General features: G+C 42.0%; 1 protein-coding gene across 1 annotated transcript; it reads left to right on the forward strand.

Annotated features, from left to right (window-relative positions):
- Positions 1-3,351: 3,351 nt before the first annotated feature.
- LOC129833281 (neuronal pentraxin-1-like) lies at positions 3,352-12,493 on the forward strand. The gene is made up of 5 exons (XM_055897749.1): positions 3,352-3,895; positions 4,317-4,524; positions 5,624-5,868; positions 6,166-6,345; positions 10,501-12,493. The coding sequence occupies exons 1-5, from the start codon at positions 3,434-3,436 to the stop codon at positions 10,720-10,722; spliced, it is 1,317 nt and encodes a 438-aa protein (XP_055753724.1). The 5' UTR covers positions 3,352-3,433; the 3' UTR covers positions 10,723-12,493.
- Positions 12,494-13,102: the final 609 nt, after the last annotated feature.

Genomic DNA, 13,102 nt, shown 5'->3' on the forward strand with positions numbered 1-13,102 from the left:
GTAAGAACTATTTTTGATGATAAATCGTTATTCTGTTGAAAAATGTCAAACGCATAAGCCGCCATTTTGTTTTGTGTAGCTTCGCTTGGCGAACCCTGTATTGCACAGTAAGGATAATTTTAGAAATGTAATTCAGCGATTGCATTAAGAACTAATTTGTCTTTCGATTGCTGTCCACCCTATATTTTTTTGTAAAGTTTATGATTAGTTATTCATTAGGCGAGATCACTGTCCAAAATGGCGCCCGACATTTTCAGCCCAGGTTGGCTACTATTCTCATTGTATAACCACGTTTTTTTGTGGCTAAATATGCACATTTTCGAACAAATTCTACATGTATGTTGTAATATGATGTTACAGGAGTGTCATCGGAAGAATTCTGAGAAGGTTAGTGAAAAAATTAATATATTTTGGCGATGATAACGATATCGCTTTCTTTGGCTTGAATCAATGCTCGGGTAACGTTTGCATATGTGGTATGCTAATATAACGATTTATTGTGTTTTCGCTGTAAAACACTTAGAACATCTGAAATATTATCTGAATTCACAAGATCTGTGTCTTTCCATTGCTGTGCGCTGTATATTTTTAAGAAATGTTTTATGATTAGTAATTAGGTAATAAACGTTGCTCTCTGTATTTATTCTAGTCGAGTTGTGATGGTGGGTGCAATTGTAAACTATGATTTCTACCTGAAATATGCACATTTTTCTAACAAAACCTATCCTATACAATAAATATGTTATCAGACTGTCATCTGATGAGGTTTTTTCTTGGTTAGTGGCTATCAATATCTTTATTTGGCCGAATTGGTGATAGCTACTGGTGGAGAGAAAAAATGGTGGACAAAGAAAAATGGTGTCTTTTGCTAACGTGGTTAGCTAATAGATTTACATATTTTGTCTTCCCTGTAAAACATTTTAAAAATCTGAAATGGTGGCTTTATTCACAAGATCTGTATCTTTCATTTGGTGTCTTGGACTTGTGATTTAATGATATTTAGATGCTACTATTTAATTGTGACGCGATGCTAATCAGTGAGGGGGGGGTTGGGGGTGCTTGTCAGTTGGGACGCTAGCGTCCCAACTATCCCAGAGAAGTTTTTAACGCGACTGTAAAATATTTACCTTGGCCTAGGGCTAGTTAACGGAAGAGGGTTAGAGATAGTTTTGACTTTTGCTTGAGCTCACACGAGGCAGAGCAGAAGATATGATCCGTCTTCCAATTCATAAAAGCTTGGTGAAATATTTTACATCATCAACGACTGTAAATTGTGAATTCCAACCATTTCTTATGACAGCATTACTTCACCCTTTACGGATGTACCCCTTACAGCCTGTTATGAAGCACTCAGACAATTACATAACCATAAATGTAGTCTTCCATTCCATCTCTTGAATGCCCCAGAAGAGCTGAGAACAAAGAATTTTCCCTTGGCTTTTTTTGGTGGCAGGAATCAGTGGACACAGAGTTATTTATATTATGGCCCCCTAGCAACTTTATGGTTACACACAGTGCTTAGAGTCGATAAATCTCCTCCTACCCATTTAATTCCTTGTACACATCTGACCTATTTTCATCTAAGAACAGAATAATCTGATCAGAGAACAACCGCGATGGTCAATGAGGATTGAATAGAGGCAGGAATGTCACATTTTGTTCCATGCGCAAAACCAAGAACCACTCGCCCTCAGTTTAGCCATTATACATATACACTACAAAAGTATGTGGACACCTGCTTGTCGAATGTCTCATTCCAAAATCATGGGCATTAATATGGAGTTTAATATGGAACATTGTTGTGGGGACTTGCTTCCATTCAGCCACAAGAGCATTAGTGAGGTCAGGCACTGATGTTGAGCGATTAGGCCTGGCTCGCAGTCGGCGTTCCAATTCATCCCAAATGTGTTCGATGAGGTTGAGGGAAGGGGTCTATGCAGGCCAGTCAAGTTCTTCCACACCAATCTCAACAAACCATTTCTGTATGGACCTCGCTTTGTGCACGGGGATATTGTGATGCTGAAACAGGAAAGGGCCTTCCCCAAACTGTTGCCACAAAGTTGAAAGCACAGAATCGTCTAGAATGTCATTGTATGCTGTAGCATTAAGATTTCCCTTCAATGGAACTAAGGGCCCTAGCCCGAACCATGAAAAACAGCCCCAGACCATTATTCCTCCTTCACCAAACTTTACAGTTGGCAAAATGCATTTGGGCAGGTAGCGTTCTCCTGGCATCCGTCAAATCTAGATTCGTCCGTCGGACTGCCAGATGGTGAAGCGTGATTCATCCCTCTAGAGAACGTGTTTTCACTGCTCCCGAGTCCAATGGAGGCGAGCTTTACACCACTCCAGGAAACGCTTGGCATTGTGCATGGTGATCTAAGGCTTGTGTGCGTATGGAAACCCTTTCATGAAGTTCAGAGGCAGAATGGAACTCTGTACTGAGTGTTGCAACCGAGGACAGACGATCTTTACGCGCCCCGAGCTTCAGCACTCGGTAGTCCTGTTCTGTGAGCTTGTGTGGCCTACCATTTCACGTTTCAACAAAATTATACTGTACAATGAGAAATACATGCAATGTACCAAATAAAGAAAACCACTTAACAACATTCTAATAAACCTGGGTGTGACAGTCAAATAAGTGCAGCTATTGATGGTAAATACAACTGCTGCTCGTGTAATTATATTGATGTTAATGGCTGTAAACATGCAGACCATGTTATCTATTATAAATATTGTAACATGAGAAAATGTACAGTGCTGTGAAAAAGTATTTGCCCCTTTACTGATTTCTTTTTTTTTTGCACATTTGTCACACTTAAATGTTTCAGATCATCAAACACATTTTTATATTACACAAAGATAACCCAATTAAACACAAAATGCCGTTTTTAAGTGATGATTTTCTTTATTAAGGGAAAAAAGCTATCCGAACCTTCATGGCCCTATGTGAAAAAGTAATTGCCCCTAAACCTAATAACTGGTTGTGCCACCCTCAGCAGCAACAACTGCAATCAAGCTTTTGCGATAACTGGCAATGAGTCTTTCACATCGCTGTGGAGGAATTTTGGCCCACTCTTCTTTGCAGAATTGTTTTAATTCAGACACATTGGAGGGTTTTCTAGCATGAACCTCCTTTTTAAGGTCACGCCACAGCAACTCAATCAGATTCAAGTCCGGATTTTGACTAGGCCACTCGAGCCTCGAGCTTCATCTTTGAGCATGAGGCTCCTTCCACCTTGACGTCGAGAGGCGATTAAGCTGCGAGAGTGAGATTCCTCCCCTCCTCTCCGTGATGGGGGAATCTGATCAGCGCAGACCACGCGCGCTATATAAACCGGGAGCGCGCCACGGACGGATTACAACAAAAAGCGACAGCTCCGTGGTCCTGAAATCACTTGCAACAAACACACCACCGCTGCTCCTAAAACAAATGCAACACAACACACACGGCGAAATGCAGGCCACTAAGAAGGCAATCTCTTGGAAACTTTTTATACTTTCATACTTATTCGTGGAGGGTTCGTGCCAAGACTTTGGTGGTGGACAGACTCAATTTATTTGCACGTCGGTGCCCAAGGATATGGACATATGCGCCGCTACCTTACAAAACAGTATGCCTGGAGAGGATTTGAAGACCACTGTAATGCAGCTCCGGGAGACCGTCCTACAGCAGAAGGAGACCATTATGAACCAAAAAGAGACTATCAGAGAACTGACTTCAAAGTTAACTCGCTGTGAGGGTCAGAGTGCGCCCGAGCCCGGACCTGGGGGAAGGAGAAAAGAGACGGGGACCAAAAATACTATGGGGGATGTATCAAGGGGTCCCTCGGACACTTTGGCGCAACTATCGCAGACTTTACAGTCTCTAAAACAGAGATTAGAAAATCTCGAGGTATGTGGAGAACCATAATCTTAACGAAATAATAGCCTTTATACATTTCAGCAATCATTTTGGGTGAAAAACGACATGTTTACACTATGGGCTAAATCACGTTGCACTGTCCTGTCCAACTCGCACTGCCGCCCTTGTACTTTGTTATTACATTTACTTCCAGGAGTGAGGAGCCCTCCACCATGTAGGTTAATACTCTGCACTAATCGTGAAACTTAACAAGTCATGCCGAGGACAGACACCTTGCCGGAGACGAATTTAGTTGCTTGATGTAGGCTACCATGTTGCTAACTCCACAGGGCAATAAACCGTAAAGAATTTAATCTGGCATTAGCGTTGCGATGTCCCTCAGCATATGGGTTGTAATGTTTCTCAGTATTATTTAAACGTTTTTTTAACTAATCATTATTTCATTCCACAGCAATTCAGTCGGAACAACAACTCGGTCCAGGCGAACAGTCTGAAAGACCTGCTACAGAGTAAAATCGACGATTTGGAGAAGCAGGTGTTATCCCGCGTGAACAGTATAGAAGATGGCAAGCCTGGGCTTCGGAACGAGACGGAGCAGCGCGGTAGAGTGGAGTCGACTCTCACATCCCTGCACCAGAGAATCACCGACCTCGAGAAAGGTGCGAGCTCAAAAACGCGCCAAATACTTGGCCCGCATAGTTTAGCTAATTAGTATTGCCGTTTAAAAAACAAAAACGAGCTATTCTGAAAGACCTTTCAAATCCAACTGAAGTGGTGTTTATTACTAATGAATATATTCATGTCAATATACGAAATCAATTGGTAATATGGCTGGTGTCCATTGCATCGCAGGGGAGGGGATGGGATCCGGCGAATAGCTGCATTACTTTGCATATCCAATTCCACAAAGATGTGTGGCTTAAGGTGATGTACTGTTCAAGGCATGCGTAAACAAAGGATGGTGCAACCTTCTGTATTCAGCACTTTCCCCTTAATTCATGCAGATCAAAATGGTTCAATTCTATTGAAACAGCCGTCTCCACTTGCACCACTAGCCGTTTGAGCATAGCAAAGTTCGCCAGGACCTTATGGCGTAAAGCTCCAGCTCCTTATAGCGGGCAACAAACACGATTGTAAAGTCCCGCCGAGGGAGGGGTGAGGAGAGACCAGGACCGCTATTCCAACCGCTTTGCTCATGTGATGCCTATCATGCCGCATAAAAAAACGTGGAACCACAAGAAACAGGACTTTGTTGTATAACTACATTGATCAGTCAACCCTCAGCAGCAATCGGCTGCAAATCTCCCCTGCGCATTACGTGATGCTCAGCGACATATTTTACAACCTTAATTTTTTTTAACTCAAATCCTCACGTTCATCTTGACCTGACAATCACAGTTGGTTGTTAAAGACAGGACAAATGTCCCACCATTGATGTCCAACAAATTGGTGTCACTCAGATAGCCGATATAAAAGGCTCTAACTTCTATACAGGGCTTGATTTGGAGTGAAATATGTTTCTGTACTAATTTTGGGTGCTGGTACTATTTATATTTTTGTGCAGGAGATCCACACTACTTCTTAGCTAATATTCTATAAGAGGAACAATAGCTCAAGCAGTAGAACATTTGAGGTGCCAGTACTCAGTACTGGTGAGCTCCTGCCCAAGTGAAGCACTGCATCTATAGGCTTAGGCTAGCCCACAATAATTATTGTGACAGGTGACATCTTTAACCTTGTCCTCTGTTTTGTTTACAGGTCAGAAGGAAAACAGGCCACTGGATAAATTCCAGTTGACATTCCCGTTGAGGACCAACTACATGTATGCCAAAGTGAAGAAGAGTCTCCCTGAGATGTACGCAGTCACTGTCTGCATGTGGCTCAAATCCAATGCATCACCTGGGGTGGGCACGCCGTTCTCCTACGCAGTGCCAGGGCAGGCCAACGAGCTGGTGCTGATTGAGTGGGGGAATAATCCTATGGAGATACTCATCAATGACAAGGTATACTCACATGTTATTTTACATGATGCATATATCGCCAACAGTAGACAAAATATTATTTGAAAGCAGAGTATTGCATCACATTATTATTAATGTATGAACATGCTGATTGTAGCATGAAGGCCTGCACTGCAAACTACAAAGAAATATCATTTTTGAATTAGACCACACTGACTATAAAGCCTCAAGCTTTTAACTAAGTATGCAAGGTTTTTTATTTTAGTATGCTGTGGTGATACAAATTTAAAAAACTCCACCCATGCATATACTAAAGTAAAATACTGAAATCCATTCCAGGTAGCTAAATTACCATTCATTATCAACGACGGGAAGTGGCATCACATCTGTGTCACATGGACAACTCGAGATGGAGTATGGGAGGCTTTCCAAGATGGAGTCATGAGGGGCAGTGGAGAAAACCTTGCTCCATACCATCCAATCAAACCACAGGGTGTTCTGATATTGGGACAAGAACAGGTATGTCCATTACAATTTTAATGGTCAGTTTTTAATCAATACACTTTGGTACCTTAGGTCATAATATCAAAAGGGACATGGCCTATAGCATAAACATAGCATCAGTCAGACCTTGAGAGAGGAAAAGGCTTATGCATCAATTAAAAACCTGAGCCGCTGACTCTCAGGTTCCATAATACGATGGAGGAATTATCCCGTTTAGGCATGAATTTGGATCAATTATCAAATAAAATCAATAAAATAAAATAATATTCGTCACATGCTTGGTAAACAACAGGTGTAGACTAACAGTGAAATGCTTACCTCCAGGCTCTTCCAAACAATGCAGAGAGAAAAAAAGAGAAACGATAGAAAAATAGACAAATAATAACACGAGGAATAAATACACAATGAGTAACAATAACTTGGCTATATACACGGGGTACCAGTACTGAGTTGATGTGCAGGGGTACGAGGTAATTGAGGGAGATACAGTGCGTTCGGAAAGTATTCAGACCCCTTCTGCTTTTTCCATATTTTGTTACGTTACAGCCTTATTGTAAAATGGATTAAGAAAAAAAACTTTCCTTATCTACACACAATACCCCATAATGAAATTTTATCAAATGTATTTAAAAAAAAACAGAAATATACATTTACATGAGTATTCAGACCCTTTATGCAGTACCTCTGGCAGCAATTACAGCCTTGAGTCTTCTTGGGTATGATGCTACAAGCTTGGCACACCTGCATTTGGGGAGTTTCTCACATTCTTCTTTCCCTCGATTCTGACTAGTCTTCCAGTCCCTGCCGCTGAAAAACATCCCCACAGCATGATGCTGCCACCACCATGCTTCATCATAGGGATGGTGCCAGGTTTCCTCCAGACATGACGCTTGGCATTCAGGCCAAAGAGTTAAACCTTGGTTTCATCAGACCAGAGAATCTTGTTTCTCATGGTCTGAGATTCCTTTAGGTGCGTTTTGGCAAACTCCAAGTGGGCTGTCATGTGCCTTTTACTGAGGAGTGGCTTCCGTCTGGCCACTCTACCATAAAGGCATGATTGTTGGAGAGCTACAGAGATGGTTGTCCTTCTGGAAGGTTCTCCCATCTCCACAGAGGAACTCTGGAGCTATGTATGAGTGACCATTGGGTTCTTGGTCACCTCCCTGACCAAGGCCCTTGTCCCACGATTTTTCAGTTTAGCCAGGTGGCCAGCTCTAGGAAAAGTCTTTGTGATTACAAACTTCTTCCATTTAAGAATGATGGAGGCCACTGTGTTCTTGGGGACCTTCAATTCTGCAGAAATGTTTTGGTACCCTTCCCCAGATCTGTGCCTCGACACAAATCTGTCTCGGAGCTCTACGGACAATTCCTTCAACCTTTCTGTTTTATATTTTAATACATTGGCAAACATTTCTAAAAACCTGTTTTCACTTTGTCATTATCGGGCATTGTTTGTAGATTGACAGAAAAATCTATAATTTAATCCATTTTAGAAGGCTGTAACGTAACAAAATATGGAAAAAGTCAAAGGGTCTGAATGCTTTCCGAATTCACTGTATGTACATATACAGTAGGTAGGGATAAAGTGACTAGGCAACAAGATGGATAATTAACAGTAGCAGCAGCATATGTGATGAGTCAAAAAGAGACTACAAAAAGGGTCAATGCAGATAGTTAAATAGTGAACCAATAGCTTCCCGAACTAACTATTTAGCAGTCTAATGGCTTGTATTAAGCTGTTCAGGGTCATGTTGGTTACAGACTTGGTGCATTGGTAGCACCTGCCATGCGGTACCAGAGAGAACAGTCTATGACTTGGTTGGCTGTAGTCTTTGACAATTTTGACAATTATTAGCGCGTGATGTACTGGGCCGTACGCACTACTCTCTGTAGCGCCTTGTGGTCAGATGCCAAGCAGTTGCCAAACCGGTGATGCAGCCAGTCAAGATGCTCTCAATGGTGCAGCTGTAGAATTTTTTGAGGATCTGAGGGCCCATGCAAATCTTTTCAACCTCCTGAGGGGAAGAGGAATTGTCGTGCCCTCTTCATGACTGTGTTGGTGTGTGTGACCCATGATAATTCCTTCGTGATGTGGACACCGAGGAACTTGAAGCTCTCAAGCTGATCCACTACAGCCCTGTTTATGTGGATGGAGGCATGCTCAGCCCTCCATTTCCTGTACCCACAATCAGCTCCTTTGTCTTGCTGATGTTGAGAGAGAGGTTGTTGTACTGGCACCGCATTGCCCTTAAGGTGCAATGTTGAGGGTCAGAGTGGTGGATCTGTTGTTCCCTACCCTTACCACCTAGGGGGGGCCCGTCAGGAAGTCCAGGATCCAGTTGCATAGAGAGGTGTTTAGTCCCAGGGTCCTTAGCTTAGTGATGAGCTTGGAAGGCACTTTGGTGTTGAACGCTCAGCTGTAGTCAATGAACAGCATTCTCACGTAGATGTTATTTTTGTCCAGATGGGAAAGGGCAGTGTGGAGTGCAATAAAATGGCATAATCTGTGGATCTGTTGGGGCGGTATTCCAATTGGAGTGGGTCCAGGGTGTCTGGGAAGATGGTGTTGATTTTAGCCATGACCAGCCTTTCAAAGCATTTCATGGCTACAGATGTGAGTGCTATGGGCGATAGTCATTTAGACAGGCTAGCTTCGCATTCTTGGGCACAGGCACTATGGTGGTCTGCTTGAAACATGTAGGTATTACAGACTGGGTCAGGGAGAGGTTGAACATCTCAGTGAAGACACTTGCCAGCTGGTCCGCACATGCTCTGAGTACACGCCCTGGTAATTAGTCTGGCCCTGCTGCCTTTTGAATGTTAACCTGTTTAAAGGTCTTACCTTTAAACAGGTTAACTGAGAGCGTGAACACACAGTCGGCTACTGAGAGCGTGAACACACAGTCGTCTTGAACAGCACGTGCTCTCATGCATGGTTCAGTGTTACAAGGCTTGAAGCAAGCATAGAAAGTATTTAGCTCGTCTTGTAGGCTCGCATTACTGGACAGCTCGCGGCTGAGTTTCCCTTTGTAATCCGTGATAGTTTGCAAGCCCTGTCACATCCGACGAGCATCAGAGCCGGTGTAGTAGGATTCGATCTTGGTCCTGTATTGAAGTTTTGCCTGTTTGATGGTTCGTCGGAGGGCGTAGCAGGATTTCTTATAAGCGTCCGGTTAATGTTCTGTACCCAAAAAGCGGCAGCTCTAGCCACTGGGAGTGTGAGAAATTATCGTTTTTACTCATTAAACCAACATAGTCTCGGGGAAATTCGTATTATTCTGTAGGTAAATCTGTGACACTCCATTTAGTATGATATATTACATTATGTACGTCACATTATGAATAGAATAGTGATCGTACAATATCATACGAATTACAGGATGTATAGTACCATATTTTACGTCTTACCCGGCCGTACAATAGCATATGAACTGAATGAAGTATTTTATACTACACTTTGGGGGACGTATACTATTATACGTCTTTCTCTGGGACCAGGTTGCTTATTGCGCCATAACAACAAAGGAGAATTTTGGGGAGAATTTATGTTGGCGGTTAGGGGAACTAACAACAAAGTTAGGATAACTTTTGTAAAAGGTTAGGAGAAATAAAATGACAAAGGTTAGTAGAATTTACGTGGCAGGTTAGGTGAAATTGGTTAAGTTTTTAAAAAAAGAGTTAGGGGAAGAGTAAGTTAAAATGCTATAGTTGTCCCCAACGCGACTCGATCACACAACCTTTGGATCGCTAGACAGTTGCAGATTACTCCCATCCATCCTCCCCAACCAATCTCCCTTTCTAGCTAAAGTAACTACACCATTACTAGGTATCATATGTCTTGGAGGTGCTCAGAAATAAGTAAAGTATGAGGCAAGGCTGACGAAACAGGGAAACCCCAATTCTGATTTTTTAGCTCACACTGCAATGGCAAAATGAAAAGCCGTTTGCATGGTAACGTGATTCATTAGTCAAAACATTAATCTGGATAAATGAAAAGTCTACTAATTTGATATATGAGCTATCCTTGGTTTCTTCTAACAAGCCACATGGATGGACGCATGGATAAATTATTTAATGCACAAATTAACTCCAAAGGTTAACTTGAAATAATTGTTTTCCTTTGTCTTAGCACAATATCCATCTTCATTAATTCAATATTATTTTCCACAGGATACGCTTGGAGGGGGCTTTGATGCTACACAAGCTTTTGTTGGAGACCTGGCGAATTTTCATATCTGGGACCGGAAGTTGTCTATTGGAGAGATATACAACCTGGCAACTTGCAGCAGCAAAGCGCAGATAGGCAACGTGTTTTCGTGGTTGGAGAGCAGTATTGATATTTACGGAGGAGCCTCCAAGTGGACATTTGAGGCTTGTCGCCAACTGAACTGAATTGCAGGGAAAAGTGAAAAGCCAATGAGAAATGCGTGTGTTAAAGCCTCTGTTGATAATGTGTCTGATTTGATAGATAAAGAAGCATTTATTTCAGTAAATGACATCTGGATTTGATATAGATATTGAATACTTTATGTGTGGACACTTACTAGATCTCTACCTGTCTAAAATAAGAATCTGACCTTCTTGTTCATCTTGGATATTTCAGTTGGATAGTTTTGGCATCTGGTTTGGATGCTTCAAAGCGCTTCGTTCAACTGGTTTGTTATCTCATGGTCTTCAGAGCAATTGATACATACAGGCCAGCATATCACCACAACGCAGTGCAGACGCAGACAGCACTCCCAGACAGAGGACCACTTAGAACGTCCACCATAAGTAGAATTGGTGATGTATGTAGTTGTCCCCAACGAGGAAATCAGGGAGGGGACTGGGATCTGTCGCTGTCCGTTAGTACATTAGTGCGTTCGTACATTAGTCACGCGTGACATCTCAGACAGCACTGGCCCGGTTGTGACAAAACTTGAATGATGCGTCTTGCATTAGATATCTGGCATTTACAAAATTATACTGATTGGCCAGATGATGGCGCTATAACAAGAAATGTTAAATATTTCATCAAATGCAAACTTTGAAGGGTCACCCATTACCCCGTTTGACCTAAAGTCATGAAATTCGGTACATATGTCCCTCTCCTTAAAAGAAACAAATTTGCCTCAGGGACCAATAAGCTTCACCATTCTGGATTTCCGTTATTTCGAATTTTGTGAAAGACACTTAAAACGCTACTCTTCTGCCACCGAATGAACGATCTGCATGAAACTTGATATGTGGCATCTATGACAATATTTTCCAGTCTAGTACCTAAAACAACATGGCCACTATTGACCAATAAATATTCACTTGGACATGGTCTGGCAAAAATGAGTCAAGGATATTTGTATTGTAACAAACGCTGTCAAGACTCAACATATGACTCAGAGTGATGAGTCTAGCTAACCCACAAGATATCTCAGACAACACTGGCCCGATTTTAACGAAACTTGGGTGAATGATGCGTCTTGCCATAGAAATCAGTCATTTGTAAAATTATACTGATTGGCCCAAGGGGGGTGCTGCATAATTTGTGGGGGAGGACATGCTTACTGTTGCCTTGTTTTTATTGGACTGGGGACACGCATTTCAACCAATCATGCGATTTTGTTTATATTCCCACTGCCTGGGATTTTCACTGTGAACGACGGGTAGACTTGAAAAGGAATGTATACTTAAACGGTTATGAAACAGGAACAGCTTTCTGCTCTATCGCTATCGTTTCTCTATCACCACCTGCTTGACGCAATTTTGTGTAAAGAATGACATCTTTTTTTGCCAACATACAAGCCTGGGTGCCTTGGGATGTTGAAATAACTCAGCACATTCATTATGATTTGCAAAGTATTTTGTGTGGTATTTATTTTCCTGTAGGCCTGCAACGAGATTTATTTCCAAAAGAGATGTTTATTATCATAACACATTACGTTGGATAATAAGATGATTATTGCACTTAAAAGCAATTCATTGAGGTGTTTGTACTTTAATGGGAATGTTGTCTGTACAGTAACAGCATGACTTAACTAATTGCTGCAGCAGCATCAACAAAATCTGCTTTTACTATCCTCCTTTTGGGTTGAGATTTTATACTGTATTGTTATATGCTCAAAGCATGGCAACACTGAAATATGAAAAAGTTCTAATTTTTTAAATAAAATTGTGATACCTGAATCTATCCCTGTGTGAGTGTGACATTACTGTCACAGAGTAACCCATGCATGTCACAGGCCTACAAATGTTTTTGAAAGCATATGAGAGTCCTCCTACATTTCTCTATAGTCTCAATTAACATTGTGAAACCTATTGTCAAGAATCAATGGCAGGTTCAGAGACCTTTGTACACCACTCCCTTTTATTTCCTCTTACTAGATATGCACAGACTGAGAAGCATTGAGAGGCCTGGGTTGCAGTATGTGGCATCAGTGGATGAACCGGGTCAGCGGTGTAACAGCACAACTGCTCTCTTCTTATGGAACCCTAAAAGTTGAACGCTAAACGTTGTGGCCAGGACCCGGAGAGGATAGAGAAGGTCAACACTATCTGCCTCCTCCTTAAAAGAAAAGCTAGTCCTCATTACCACTGGATAAATCTCCTGGCCACCGCGACCCAGACAACATCTCAAGGTGCATTCCATTGCCACCAAGGTCAAGGGCTACCTGGGAAATATTCTGTCCTCCTGACATAAAAATACACACACACACATGTAAGAACACACACACACCAGTATTCCCGAAGCTTGATGTCTATTAGCAATAGCTTTGAATCGACGACAGGTAGAGAGGAG

Source organism: Salvelinus fontinalis, chromosome 34 (genome assembly GCF_029448725.1).
Source record: "Salvelinus fontinalis isolate EN_2023a chromosome 34, ASM2944872v1, whole genome shotgun sequence".
Lineage (NCBI taxonomy): Eukaryota > Metazoa > Chordata > Actinopteri > Salmoniformes > Salmonidae > Salvelinus > Salvelinus fontinalis.